Source organism: Podarcis gaigeae (genome assembly GCF_964106915.1).
Source record: "Podarcis gaigeae genome assembly, chromosome: 4".
Lineage (NCBI taxonomy): Eukaryota > Metazoa > Chordata > Lepidosauria > Squamata > Lacertidae > Podarcis > Podarcis gaigeae.
Window position 1 is genome coordinate 80,525,795 of NC_139677.1, and position 15,861 is coordinate 80,541,655.

The following is a 15,861-nucleotide window of genomic DNA, read 5'->3' on the forward strand; positions in this document are numbered from 1 at the left end:
TGACGTGATGGTGTCACAAGGTTCCCTTTCATTGGTTGACACCTGTGGGCAAAGAAATCTGTAATGCATTTTGCATTACTAGTGACCATCAGAGGATAAGCAGGGAGAGAGAGATGGGCTGCTTTGTCAGCAGCCAGCCATATGTCTAGTTTTAAGCTTAGATGATGGGAATGGCCTTACCCTCCTCCCTGCCAACATACTGGAGACAGATTTGTTACCAACCAGGGCTGAGCTTTTTTTCCTGCTTTGCCCCCTTGTCCTAGGAACCACTATGTCTGTGTAGCACCTTCTGTTGGATAAGTATGTCTCACAGTCTCCCGCCCACTCACCAAGGCTTTTCTTGGAGGTGAGGAGAGATTCTGTTTTTCCTTGAGCAATGAAATACACTGTATGTACCATCTAAAATCCTAAGCAGGCACAAACGATTTCTCCCTCACAAAAAAGGAAGGAGACTCCTGGCACATTCAGTCTTGATCATTCAATACATCTACCAAAATTCAAGGGCGTGTCAAAACATACAGCAGAAAAACCCCCAAACCCTGTATTTTCATAGATATAAATGCCCAACTGGCATGCTGCATGGATATAATTTTGAGCAGCAGTTAAAAAAGGAAAAATGGCTTACCAGAAGAGCTCCTTTTTCAAAAGGAGCTCTTGAAAGCTAGCATCCATTAATTTTTCACTTTCCTGAGAAAGATTACCCTCCACTGGGTAACACTGGAAACTATGAGGAAAGTTCAAGTATTTTTCTCAGTCTTCAAGGTGTTACATGATAGTGAAAGACTGTGAATCTATAGCTTCATTTTCAACTTGCCTTTATCATTCTGGCTAGCTGTAACATAGCAGTTTATTTTTTGTCTTGTTTTAATCAGCATCATTTTTTTTTAAATCACAAAAACATGAACACTCCAGTTGTAGGATGCTCATTTTCTTGCATCAAAATGACAAATTGTATGCAAAAGTTAAACCCATGCAACTTTAAAGTTTGATTATTGGTAAGCATTCAGAAAGGTTATTAAACAATGCTTCATTAAAATAAGCCACAAAATTAGTTGAACACTTGACCTTCTTGAGTTATGTTCTTATATTGCTGCACCGCATAAGAGGGCAGTATATAAACTGGTATAAATAAAATAAAATAAAATTCTGAAAATATTACAAAACCTTCCACTTTCCCCAATCACATTGCTTAGGATTGTCTGAATTAATATGGGCAATGATTAAAGAAACTGAGCTATGGTTTAGAATGATGTCTGATTTGACTACAGATGGTTTGCAATTGGCCAGAAAATCAAACTCAAAAAGTAATTCTGAAAACCCTGGTTTGTGCTACAATTTTTTATTTTTTATTTTATTAATAAGCAAACCACAGTTGCAACTGTTGCCTTCTCTCAGCAAACTTGGAGCTACTATACTCAAAGACTTGAGTTTTTAAAAACCCCCACAGAAAATAGAAGCAAACAAGCACCTTTAAATTTACCTGTATATTTGGAAGCTCAAACTTTGCTTGAGTTCTAAATACATTGGTTAGTGGAAACCACTGTTTGGTGCAATGCCTCAAATGAGCCAAAGACTAGGTACCAAAGCATAATGGTGGTTTTTCTACAGCAGATTCAGTATTACACATGAGCATGAAGCAGAACCTTAAGTAAACAGATTTGTTGCTGTCTCTTATTTTGTTTAAATAATAACCACTAATATGTTTAACCAACTAGGAGTTATAAATGTATAAAGTTTAGGGATGTTTTAAGATTGCAATGGTATTTTAATGAAATATTGGTACTGTAATTTTTTTTAAGTTGCTTTTGTAATTTATTACAGCTAGATTAAACTGCACTATTAGTTTTAATTATATTTACAGATTTTGGCTAGATTTTATGCTTTTGTTGACTATGTATTTTGCATACCGCTTGGTAACATAGCAAATTTGATAGCAGGAAATTTGCTTGCATGCAGACCAGGCAACAAAAGCTATTTAGCAAGGACCATTTTTAGACTTTTCTTCTAGAAGATCATCCATCTGGAGTACACATTTTATACAAGTACTTTCAGGACTGCTATTCATTTATTTCTGCTTTCGTATAATTTCATCCAGGAATGGATCTTTACATTCAAACTAGAATGTTGTGTGGATGTTGTAAAATTTAATTCCCCACTGCAAGGTTCTGGAACCTGCAACTTGGGAATGATTGTTCATTTATTTATATTTATATCCCACCCTTTCCTCCCAAGAGAGTACATGGTTTTAATCCACCCCCAAATTTATCTTCACATTTGCTGTCTGAGATAGGTCAGGCTGAGAAATAGTTGGCCCAAAGTCACTCTGTGACCTTCATGCCTTGATCACCACTTGAAATAGGGCCTTCCCAGTCCTACTCCAGTGATTGTAACCACACTGGTTCTGTTTGCCTTGTACACACATTATAATTTTTGTGCTATTCTCATATTATCATTTAGCTGCCAGGTTATCTGTCTTTAAAAAAACCACCAAAAAACAAACAAACCCCAGCTTCTATGACCTTTTATGGCTTGCCTTTATTACCCTGGACTGCTGTTTTATTCTGGGTTTAGTGGCCTTGTTTGCATGCCATGGTAAAATATAAAGCATGGCTTGCTGTGCATTAGTTAATTGCTCCAGTTTTGCTTTGCCCCATGTCTTTTGGCTTGTGCTGGGAGGAAGCAAATTATCCCTGGCAACATCAAACAAGGGATTACTATTTGTTTCACTTCTAACAAACTACCATAGGCGCCAGCTCCTAGGGAATGAAGCCCTTCGAGGGGGCCCCAATGTGTTTCTTTGAGGGGGCCATACCCCTTCAATGTTCAGAAGGCATTTGGCTTCGCCCCCTGGCTCCTTAGGATGTCACATAACATCGGGATGTTGCATTGGGCCGCCTCAGTCAAGCTGAGAAGCTGGCACCTCTGCAAACTACGACCTGCAAGTCAAGAACAACCCTTGGCTATAGATTGTGATTTGTTAGGAGTGAAGCAAATCACAGTTCCTGGTTTGGACAAAACAGAGTAAGCTATGGATTGTGGCTGGTTTCTCCCCAGCACAAACAGGGAGGAGCAGAACCTCCTAGCTTGGAACATTTACAGCAAATCATTCACTATTGTTTACTATGATGTGTGAACTAGGCCATTGTGGGATTCTTTATCTTTATGGTTTGGGGCACCATGTTCTAAGCACGGCTCCCAAAAATGCATGATCACAGAGCCCCAAAATACAAAGGGCTGTGATATTGCATGAGGTTGCGACCGTACATGTCTTGCCCAAAACACACATTTTGAGGCTCCTTCATCTCACATGGGTCATGTGACTCATCCAGAAGCAGGGCCATGTCCCAGATTCTAAGGTAAACATGTTGGAGTGCATGCAATTCATTGCTCAGGAAAGTGTACCAGCTACCACAGTGAAAAACATTCAGGCTACGGATTCATGGCCAAACTACCAAGGGCTGCATTCAGCTAAATCAGTGAGTGCACAGAACAACTTCTGTGAGCCAACATAACTTCAAAATTTGATTTCTGAAAATCTATCGTCATCTCTATAGCCAGCCCCTTTTTTGGTTTTGAATATTCGTTTGTTGAAATGTTAATGTTGGAAATAACTTGTGGTGAGATTATATGAAGAAGAGGGATGTAAGTAAGAATATCACTGAGGGCAGAGAAAAACACCAAAGGCTGATTTCCCTTAAAATGGGACACAGCTGGATTAGTTTGCCTTACACCCTACCAAACTAGTCACTGTTTGACATCCAAAGGATGCATGAAATACATGACAAATGTGATGAAGGAAAAATTTATGCAGCTGCCATCAATAAGAAATGCCATCTGGTCCAAAGCTGTTCTTCAATCCCAACACTTGCTAAAGTGAAATCTTTAATGTTTATACAGCTTGGTTCTATAACACACTTCTATATATGAATACTGTTAGGATCGTCCTACTCTTGTGTAGGACCCTGGTAGAGACACATGCCCGACTGGCATGTTCTCTCCCTCCTGTTTGATCATTCGGGAGCTTCTAAAGCTTTCTTCAGCCTGAACATCACAGCGACTGATACCAAGAAGCATCAGCACACTTAGGGATCAGCAGAGTATTCGCAGTTTGCGTAACAGAACTCAGTAGCACAGCATTTTGGCTAATCTACGTTTATTTAAATATAATACACTCGGAGCATTCTGACTTAGCTCCTTCCTCTTTCTCATCAGACAGCAAAGAGAAAAAGAACAAAGGCCAATAGTCCCACTTCACGGAACACAGTAACACAAACATCCTGTCTCCGTCACTTCCCACTACGTGGAATGAAAACATGCACCATCATGTGATAGACAACAATCCCATGACTGCAAACACGGAGCAAGAATCCTAACATATAGAAGAAAAGGCCTAGGAATACACCCTACACAAATCTGGACTTTCTAGAATAGTTGGTTGGAGACTTTACACCTCCTTCCGAAAACTCCTGTGAGACTGGGGGCAGGGGGGTGGGGTTGGTTGCCTGGGCAGCCCAGGACCTCCATATGCACTTCAGTGCAGCTAACACAGCAACAATACAGGAGGCAGCAGTTACGAGTTACCAGTCTCTGCAGCCACAGCAGGCTCTGTGATCCTCCAGCAGTTTGACTTGAACCCCACAGGCACAGTCCATTGCCTCTCGAGGCAGACAGAGGCCAACAACATTAACTTACGTACATCAGTAATTGTGAAAGAAAAAATCATTCAACTAGCAATACAATGTCACTAGTAAATATTTTCCCCTGAAATTGTTAGGGAAATCCTGTTATTACCTTTTTTTTTGAAGGATGACAATAAAGTACAAATGTATATTAGAAAAAATATATATACGGTGAATTTTCCAAGGTTTGTTTTTTAGGTATGCTGGTCCCCTATGGTTTTCTTTCAGTGTCACATGTTCAATGCATCTCAAAAACATCTCTATTACGTAGATGTAATCCATCATCACTTTCACATACAGATTGATACAGAATGTCTGAAATGTACTTCCCCCCTGCTTTTCAGGCAACTCTATCCCCTACAGGTGGCTAAGAAGATATAAAAATAGCTAATGGATGAAAAGATAATGCCTTCCCACCATCTTATTGAATGTTGAATAGCTCAAGGTTGTGGCTCTCTCTATTCACAAATAAGTAATATTGAATTTCAAAGAAACACCAAGACCATCCACCAGACAACACATTTAAAGGCTTTTTAATCCATGAATTCACTCCATGTCACGCTTCGCCCAGTTTTAACCAATATATCTTCCAGCTTTTGTCACAAATTCTCTACTCCCCACTGCAATAAAATATACTTTATGGAATATCCAACTGACTAATGGGTAAAGGGAAAAAGAATATTCTGACAACTAGAGTATATATTAATCAAGGTTCTCATTTTCTGACTAGGAGAGACCAAGGCAGGTGGCCTGGCTTTATGACATCCAATATCTTTCAGTATCAATGTGACCAATTATCACATTCAAGATTACTGAATTGAATTGAATACAATGTTTAGAACCAAGCCTCAAACGCTAACCCAAATATGAACCCCCCCCTTTCAGTTTGGAAGGAAATGAATAAATACAGCAAGACAAATTTTATCCCAGGATTTACTGTCAAATCATACCCAAGAGGCACAGAGTACTTTTTGTGGGCCAGGGAAAAAGAAACCGACTTCTTAGAAAAGGCTGCAGCTTAGAATAAGCTTCCCTGGTGTGTATTCAGATACATATATATGCCTTTGAAATACTCTGGGGATATAGTCACCAACTTGGTTTTGCTCTGTCTTACATTTACAAGGAACCTGAATGGAACCACAGATGTAAATATTCTTTGGGTTTTTTTATGGAAGACATAAAATGTAAAACTTCTGTCCAGTCTTAGTAGCTGCTTTTAAAATTACCATACTGTCAGGGAACTGCCACTGGCGCAGGGGCGAGAGGGGAAAAGCCGTATGGATTACAGAGAGCCCCCAAAGATCGTGGGAAGCAGCACTTCCTCAGTGGAGGAAGGCAGCCACGCCTCTAGTGGAGAGGAGCTTCAGGGCTCGGAGGAGGCAAGGCGGTGCCAGGACACCTTGCCTGAGCAAAGCGGGGAGGAGAGAGGTCCTCCGTTACCCACGCCTTCCTTGTGCAGTAGGCTTCCGTGCTGAGAGGGGAGGCGCAGACTGGGCATCAAAAAACTACTCTGCTGGGGAAGGTTTAAGGACCGCCCACTCTCAGATTCTGCCAGTGAATGAGCAAGACACGGAATAGAGGCGCTCTGCATTCTAATGGTTTTTATCAATAAGAAACCTTTAAAACAGGCGATTGAAGCATATTGCCTGATTGCTCTCGAGCAACCAACCGATACTTCTAACGCATATGTTTAGTATTTTTAAGTTTGAAGAAGGCTTTGCAACTTTCATACCAATAGCCTCAAAATAAGCCTAGGAAATAAAAAGGCTTTCCCCATTATATTCAGTTAGTTCCTGGTAGCAATCTGAAGGTAGATTCAAAGACCAAATGTCTTCAGAAACATGCTAAATTCTTAAAAAGTGAACATTTCCTCATTGTTGCCTAGATAAAACATTCTAAATAGGTCATGAAAAGCAATGGGAACACATTTTAGAAGCCAGACCAATAATTCTGGCATATGTGATTTACAACATAGTTTTGAAAACTTCACTGACTAAATACTTTCAGTGGAAATGATATTCTTACTTACTTCCCTCTACTTCACATAATCTATCCACAAGTTATTTCCAACATTAAAATTTCAACAAATGAATATTCAAAACCAAAAAGGGGCCATACTGCATTCAAAATTTTATTTAGCTTATATTAGTTGCAGAAATTATATAAAGATATCCTTAAATATGGAACTTACTTCTGTCTCCATGGAATTTCCTGCATGTTTTTACAGCAACAAAGATATCTGTTTTCTTCACAGGATCTCCCTAAAAATAAAATGTCAACTACATTTTTCAACATTCAGGTTTATATTGAATGAACAAGCTGTTGTAAAGAGACCCTCAAGATATAGCTCTAAAATCTACATTAAAAAGCAGTTTAAGGCAACATAAAAAGATTAACTTTCAAAATTCAAAATTATCAATGTTGCCTATCAGCATTATCCACTAAAAATCTAATTGAAATTCTGACTGAAGTCGGTTGCAACACATAAGGAAAGCAAATGAACAAAAGGAAATATTTCACTGTAGGGGTGCGAAGGTTGAAGGCATAATACAGCCCAAAGGTATGCATGGTGGTATTGAAAAGTCCCACTAGTTCAATAGGAGGGATATAAGCATGTGATTAACTTTCCCATGGAAATCGGTGTGATTTTGACGTACTTTTCTTTGGCTGGATCATCCCATCATTCATATGACTGGTGGAATCACATCAGCTACTTTAAGGCAAGCCCAAGGGATTTCAAGAAACTTAGTGGGGGCTTAGCTCTTTTCCTTTGATCAGCCAACATCCTTACTAACTGGATGTCCCCAGTTCCAGCAGATGCTTGGCACATGGCAAGAGGGCTTTTTAATGGTCATAGGAAACTAGCAGCACAATTCTAGTGGTACTTCTATGGGGTCTAGGTCCACAGCAGCAATTGATAGAAGCTGGTTGTCAGGTTCTTACTAAGGATGTGGCCTAACATCACTTTGACCTCAGTGACACACACACACACACACACTCACACTATTAATCCCAAAACCAGGAGTTTGTGTGGCACCTAACAGATAGAAAGTGCCAGAAGGCACTTCGTTGGTTTTGCTGTGACAGACTAAGATGGCTACCGCTCTGGAAATTGTCACAATCATTTCCTCTATTTCTTATCTTGAGAGGTGAGTGCTGGGGCTTACATGGCCAATGGCACTATGCATGCATAAATAAGGGAACAGTATCGGTAAGCCCAGGGAAACCCTATGGTTTGCAGAAGTTCAAAAATATTTGGAGGCAAGGAACCTAAATAAGGGGGAGGCACTTCCAAAGCAGCTCATTGAGGGCAGTGTGTTCAGCGGCTAGAGAATGCTGGGGGGAAATTAAAAAATAATACAAGGGGGGAGGAATGGAAAATGCAGCATTGTGGAGGAACACATAGCTGACTGACAAATGCTGCAGAATGCCATTCTGCATTTTTTTTTGCTAATTGTTCACTTGTTAGCTCAGTTTCACACAGTCCTATGAACTTAGGACATCACACATTTACAGTCTTTAATAAAACAGCCTCACAGTAGGTAAAGAATGAACAGGAAATAATAATTGGCATTTGCCTTCCTTAAATCAAGACAATAAAAAAAAATGGAACTGGTCTTCATTTTCTCTTTAGAGCTTAATAAAATGGATGGACTTTCATTATGAGTTAATAATACACACATACCAAACTATTTTCCAAAGGACTATGGACTTGCTTAGAGAACAATGAAATTGAGGGCACAGAGGTTGAAAGGCTTGTGGGAAATAAATCAATAAATAGTGAAGGGGAAAGAAATTTAAGCCAGCCAGTGAATAAATAATAAATACTTAGCCCTTTCCACTGTTCAAAGAGTTTCTCATACACTGCATTCTTGCAATCCTTAACAACAAACAGTGAACAGTTCAGTATTAAATAACAGCAAAACAGAAAATCATGGTCCAAAATAGTTAATCCTTTACAGAAGCCAGCTTTCTTTCCCTTTCTCCTTCTGTTTGCTGCTTCCAGCCATCTTCTCCAGCTCTCCTCAACAGTCCAAAATACCCACCCTTTTAGCTTCGTATACAGTGGTGCCCCGCAAGACGAATGCCTCGCTAAACAAAAAACCCGCAAGACGAAAGGGTTTTCCGATTTTTTAGCGGCTTCGCAAGACGAATTTCCCTATGGGCTTGCTTCGCAAGACGAAAGCCCATAGGGAAATCTCCGGGGACAGTGGGGAAGCGCAGCGCGCCTTCTCCTCTGTTCCCGGACCTGTCCTAAGGCTTGCGGTGGGAGGTCCGGGAACAGAGGGGAAGGCGCGAAGGGCTTCTCCTCTGTTCCCGGGGCTTGCGGTGGGAGGAGGGTTTTTCCTCCCCACCGCCAACATTCAGAACAGCATTCTGAAAGTTGGCGGTGGGGAGGAAAGCCCTCCTCCCACTGCAAGCCTTCAGGACAGGTCCGGGAACAGAGGGGAAGGCAGCGCTTCTCCTCTGTTCCCGGGGCTTGCGGTGGGAGGAGGGTTTTTCCTCCCCACCGCCAACATTCAGAACAGCATTCTGAATGTTGGCGGTGGGGAGGAAAGCCCTCCTCCCACTGCAAGCCTTCAGGACAGGTCCGGGAACAGAGGGCAAGGTGCGCAGCGCTTCTCCTCTGTTCCCGGGGCTTGCGGTGGGAGGAGGGTTTTTCCTCCCCACCGCCAACATTCAGAACAGCATTCTGAATGTTGGCGGTGGGGAGGAAAGCCCTCCTCCCACTGCAAGCCTTCAGGACAGGTCCGGGAACAGAGGTGAAGGTGCGCAGCGCTTCTCCTCTGTTCCCGGGGCTTGCGGTGGGAGGAGGGTTTTTCCTCCCCACCGCCACATTCAGAACAGCATTCTGAATGTTGGCGGTGGGGTGGAAAGCCCTCCTCCCACCGCAAGCCTTCAGGACAGGTCCGGGAACAGAGGGGAAGGTGCGCAGCCTGCTGCCCCGCGCGAGGGGCGCTCTTAAGCAGAGCGCCCCTCGCGCGGGGCCGACATTCGCCGCTTGGAGAGCCCTGAGGGGAAGTCCTGCAGGGTTCCCCAAGCTGCGAATGTCTGCGCCGCGCGAGGGGCGCTCTTCTTAAGAGCGCCCCTCGCGCGGGGCAGCAGGCTGCTATCCGCAGCTTGGAGAGCCCTGCGGGGAAGTCCTGCAGGGTTCCCCAAGCTGCGAATGTCTGCGCCGCGCGAGGGGCGCTCTGCTTAAGAGCGCCCCTCGCGCGGGGCAGCAGGCTGCTATCCGCAGCTTGGAGAGCCCTGCGGGGAAGTCCTGCAGGGTTCCCCAAGCTGCGAATGTCTGCGCCGCGCGAGGGGCGCTCTTCTTAAGAGCGCCCCTCGCGCGGGGCAGCAGGCTGCTATCCGCAGCTTGGAGAGCCCTGCGGGGAAGTCCTGCAGGGTTCCCCAAGCGGCGAATGTCTGCGCCGCGCGAGGGGCGCTCTTCTTAAGAGCGCCCCTCGCGCGGGGCAGCAGGCTGCTATCCGCAGCTTGGAGAGCCCTGCGGGGAAGTCCTGCAGGGTTCCCCAAGCTGCGAATGTCTGCGCCGCGCGAGGGGCGCTCTGCTTAAGAGCGCCCCTCGCGCGGGGCAGCAGGCTGCTATCCGCAGCTTGGAGAGCCCTGCGGGGAAGTCCTGCAGGGCTCCCCAAGCTGCGAATGTCTGCCCCTCGCGCGGGGCAGCAGGCTGCTATCCGCAGCTTGGAGAGCCCTCTGGACCTCTTCTGAAGGCGGGTGGGGGGCAAAAGTCTTTGTCCCCCCTGCCTGCCTTCCCGGGGGATTTTAAAATGCTGGCGGGCGGCAGCGCTGCCGCCCGCCAGCATTTTAAGATCGCCCCGGACAGCGGAGAAGTCTCCGCTGTCCCGGGAAGGGGGGGGAAGCAAAGACTTTCGCCCCCCCCCCACGTCGGCCTTCAGAAGAGGTCGGGGGACAGACTGTCCCCAAACCTGGTCTGAAGGCGGTTTCCATAGGAACGCATTGATTGATTTTCAATGCATTCCTATGGGAAACCGTGCTTCGCAAGACAAAAAACTCGCAAGACGAAAAGACTTGCGGAACGAATTAATTTCGTCTTGCGAGGCACCACTGTATCTTCTGAGCTAAGATGTTTCACCTGTTTTGAAAAATCTCACTCTGCCTGTGACTCCACATACAGTATGCACACACATTTTCATTTCCCCTCTCCACTCACACTAGATGTACCAGGGCAGCCAGCCATATTTGTTGTTCATATACCCATATGTGCCCCACTCAAATACAAAATTATACAGTTTTTAATTTTTTTCTCTCCGCCACGAAGAAATAAGGAGCAGAATAGACATATAGTGCTTGTATAGTTTTTTAGAAAGAGGCTTCATGACTTCTGGAGATTGTATATGGAATTCTGACCCCTTCCCCATCTAAGCAACTAATATTGTAATAAACTATTTAATAAAATATGTGATTTTTACTGTTTTGTTGTTATATTAAAATTCATCTAACTCTCTGCCCCTCTCACCACCCCACTTTCTTTGGGCTTCTTCTTTCAAAAACATATATATTCATAGACTCTGAAGGGATCCAAAGTGCCATCTAGTCCAACCCTCTGCTATTTCATCTAAAGCATCCATGACAGATGGCCACCCAACCTCAATACCATATTATATTGTTGGGGCAGCTCCTTCCCTACCTTCCCTAGTGGTCCTTAAGAGAGATCTGTGTGCTCTCGGAAAAGGCAGAAGTGTGGGAGCCGAGGGAAGTAAACTCTTGCACCAACAGCTCCCAGTTGGCCTGAGAGGACTTTGTGACTCTTCGTTTACATAACGCATTTGTTTTCGTTTTAAAATTGTAGCTGCTTTGGATGCTTTGGCAGAAAGGTAGGATAGGACTCAAAATAAAAGAATTAATTAAAATACCTAGACAGGCAAATTATAATACCCATAGGGGTGTGCAAATAGATCAATAACAGTAGCTGTGCTGTAAATAGCAATGTTTGTTACATAAACAAGATCACAACACTGCCAGGAATGGCAAAAAGAAAATAGAGTTATTTTTGCAAACTTCCAGCCCAAGCCAAGATCATACCAATTTAACAAAATGTGAACCACAACAGGCCAAGTCTGAGTAATGGTAACATAACCAGAAAGACAAAGAGGAATAGAAGAACAAACTTCTGTTTGTACTACTTGCATCTAAAGTATCTTGCAAAGAATTTAATTTTAAAGAATTAATTAGAACAGTTAAAGGTGGATTAGAATAGGCTCTCTTTACGTCTTTTCACAGGAAAAAGACAGTCTAAAAATACTTACACAAAGTGGGAGGAAATTAGCAAATGTAGTGGCACAGTGAGCAGCATTAGGAGAGTCAAAGTCTTCTGTACAGAACTCAGGCACTGGGGTGAGATGTGGTCCACTGCCTTTCTCCCAGATATAAAGCGCAATCTTTCAAAATACACAAAAAAGTATAATTAATGCTGAAATATATTCATTCTATTAAAATTCAATGCAAATGGTTTTCAGTATTATAAGTTAGAAAAAAGATGGGAGAACTACACTAAGATATATTATCTCGTGGTGTAAAAGAGTTTTGAAGTTTTAAACCAGAGCTTATGTGAATATGTGTGCAGGTGTACAGTAGTATACTACTGATAAACTACTAGCTCTCCTCCCAATAAAACCACAGATATATCATGTCAACCTCTCTTTTCAATCACCCTAGATTTATTCATCATGCCTCCATTCCTATCCCAAGCAAAAAAAAGGTCTCTTTAAGAAGAATACGGGCTATAGCTCAGTGTTAGAGCACAAGCTTTGCATGCAGATGGCCTCAGGTTTAATACCTGACATCTCCAGGAAAAACTAGGAAAGATTTCCAGCATCTGCTGAAGTTTTTAATTATGTTTTATAGATATCTATAGGCTGATTTTATTGCATTTTATATGTTGTAAGCTGCCTTGTTATATTTTATGAGATATATTTATTTATTTTCAAATAAATTTTGATAAATAACACTGGAGAGGTGCTGCTATTCAGTGCAGACTGTGCTGTGCTAGGAGCCTTCCTATGCATCTAATAAGGGCTAACAGGCACTTGTAGAGGGCTTGCTAGAGACAGAGTGCTGTATCCAACACTGTTAGTAAAGTTCTATTTCTGCAGTGAGGCTTTGCCTTTCTCCATTCTCCCCCAACAACTCTCAAACTCTGCTCCAGAGAGGGCCCTAACAATTTTCTTCTCAGAGAAGAGCACAAATTTTGGTTAGAGATGGAGGGATGGTTAGTAGGGATGGGCAATATCTTGCTTCATGGCTTTTCCCACATTGTGATTTTTGCATAACACGTACACAATTATTCATGATATATTGCCAGGTCAAAAAATTATGAAACCAGTTATCACAATATGGACTTTAAACCCGTTTTGGACGATATAGCACCCAACCCTAATGGCTAGTGCTGGGGCAGGAGCAAATTCAATTTTGAACTGGACCTTCATTTACAGGTGACAAGCTCAGCTCAAAGCAGAGCGATGCTTTTCAAATTGGGGGAGTTTCTAATTCAAACTCCACCAACTGCAAATTCACCTGCATCACTAATCTTTTCACAGATCCCTACATCTAACCAATGTATCTGCCATCTCATGAGACATCACATATGTTCAGTGACTATTGTTTATTCCCAGCTTGAGAAGAGGAAAACACAAACTGAAAATAAGTTTAGTTAAGACTGACAAGAACAGATGTCTGGGAAGGTTGGCAAATGTTCACAGCTGTGCAGACACGCATTCTTCCCTGCAGCTACTTCTAACATTTGAACAATAATAAGTCTGTGAATTTGTGGGAAATCAATCAAATAGAAAAAGACATTTGTAAGAGACACATTTTAAAACTATGTGTATTTTGACTACTGCATTAGTGTGCTTTCGTGATACTACTTCACAATGTGGCAATGTAACACAGAGAGAACTTCAGAAGATAAATAGGTGTGCAATCTTCTTTTGCACCTGTGGAAATTTTTAAGGACTGAGCTGACTGCTTTGTAATTTTTATATCAAGTGCTTTTGTCCCACAGACGTCCTAAGACCTAGATAATTTCCAGTCTTTAACAGTAACGAGCAAAGAACTCATGATGCTCATGGCTTGTTAAAAGTTAGAAAGCAATGGGAATAGGACATCTTATGATTCATACTGGGTAGGGGGGGAAGGAACCCTGGAAAGATTAATTGTAAAAAAAATCCACAATAGGCTCAGCATGTATCCTTAAAAGGAAGAATTAATACACCCAAAAGAAGAGCTGTAAAAGAATATAGTAAAAATGAATTATATTCCATCTGGAAAGGCACAGCAGCATACTGAATGTGGTTGAAAGGAACAGGAATGAAATAATGACCCAAGGCATCAGATGCTTTTGAGTGCGCAGGAGCAGATCACAACTCCCTTCACTTTCAATAATGCCTAGTGTTACTATAAATTGTCACAGGAAAAGGAAAAAGAATGCTAACCTTTAAATATATATCACATTACTATTAAATGTAGCTTGCAATTCTACAAGCGTAGATTCCCAGCTGCCACTAGAAGTGCCCTTGTCCCCAATCTGAACATTATTAAATCAAGTGAAGAAGGAAGACCTACACATATATGTGTTGCTCCATTTTCAGACATATATTCCTGGCTAATAGGACAGATAAGCCCCTCCTGCAATCTGAGGCTACTAGAGATGAAATTTTCACTTTTTAACATCCAGCACATCTGTGCTAACTGTGGTTAGTCAGAATTCATGTCCTTTGTTTTGAGGGAGAGAGATAAAAATGTCCCATATTTAATCTTTTCTTTTCTTTCTTTTTAATCAGGACATCTTGCAGTGAACAGCTATCAAATAAGAACTTCTGCTTTAACAACTGTGATACCCATTGTTGTTGAACGAGTCTTTCCTGTCCTTTCTGTTTTGGTGCACGACTGGATTTGAATCAGCGTAGTGAAGGCAAGTCCTGGATGGGTTAAAAATAAAACCTGAAGATTTGAAACCATTTCCCAGGTGCATCCCCAGCACTCAGGTGAATGTAGAAGTCTTTTTGTCATGTCCATGCATGCACCAGAGCTCCCGAAAAGGTCTGAATTAGTTTGCCAGCCTACGAAGAGTGCTATTGCAACTCATTATACCTTTTGCTAATAAATGAAAGATGTAATGTGCTATTTTTAAAAGGGTTGCACTATATGATACCACACTGTATTGTTGATATGATGATATGGGGTCACCTTTGAAAAGCTCATGAATAAGGCATTGCACCAAAATGGGCTACTGACTGGCATCTTGCAGAGGAGAGAACATGTGGAATATACAGTATTTATGAACCTTTCCCCTGCTACCAGTAATTATTTTTCAGACAACTGTGGAAGACGGTTTCTGCAATATTGCATGAGTTAGTGGGAAAGTTTGGCATACATGATTACATTCTCTTCTGGACATTAGCAAAATGGATTTCGGCTGGAATACAGATTGCAGACTGCATCAGCTTTGTTGGGTGACAACTAACACAGCTGGATTCATGTCAATTAGTATTCTACTTTTGCTGTGGACTGGGATATTCCCAAGGTTTATAATGCTTCTGTACATGTTTGTGCACATGTATCTTACCATTTTATGTCACACAGATTTCAAGGAGAGCAGAATACAACCAGGATACAAAGAACCATACAACTAGTCTAGTTCCATGCGTTCATGGTTGCTTTGGGGTTGTTTTTGCCAGCCAGGCATAAGCAGCATGGTAAACTGCCTTGGAAACTGAATGGAGTTTCAAAAATGGTGTGTGATATGGAGGAACCAGCTGTTCAAAAACGAAGAAGTAAAAAGTCACTGTGTTTGCACAAGCTCCTTGCATGAATAGCTTTTTGAATCCTGTCCCCTATTATCTGCATAGGCTAAAATAATACTATGTGGAGCCTGAAATAAAATGTTGCAACATGGAGTGCTCATATTCAGAGTTCCAGCTAGGCAACCATGCCCATTTTCAGTATACTCCGTTCCATCCATTACCACCCCCACCCCATTTTTCTTCTCCCAACAGTCAATATGCATTCTGTGGGTGCTAAAACATGCTCAGTTGTTGGTGAGCTGTTCTGGGGATGTTGCTATTTTTCACCTCTTTAAATCCCCATCACCCCAAAATATTTTGGATTCTCCCTGAGACTGCTATGGTGTTTTGGATACATAAGGATTGGCACTCAGAGA

The 15,861-nt window shown here is 42.3% G+C and overlaps 2 protein-coding genes across 5 annotated transcripts in view; both read right to left on the reverse strand.

The window, feature by feature from the left end:
* Positions 1 to 15,861, reverse strand: part of LOC310843240 (cilia- and flagella-associated protein 337-like) — a 1,288,916-nt gene that overhangs the window by 1,157,482 nt on the left and 115,573 nt on the right. The gene's annotated exons all lie outside the window — the stretch shown is intronic.
* Positions 1 to 15,861, reverse strand: part of B3GLCT (beta 3-glucosyltransferase) — a 78,182-nt gene that overhangs the window by 18,511 nt on the left and 43,810 nt on the right. For all 4 annotated transcript variants that reach the window (XM_083736856.1, XM_083736854.1, XM_083736855.1 and 1 more), the window contains 2 exons: positions 11,951 to 12,082; positions 6,871 to 6,940 (listed from right to left, as the gene is read on the reverse strand). In XM_083736856.1, coding sequence (XP_083592982.1) covers positions 6,871 to 6,940; positions 11,951 to 12,082 — 202 coding nt within the window. The remainder of the gene's footprint in view (positions 1 to 6,870; positions 6,941 to 11,950; positions 12,083 to 15,861) is intronic.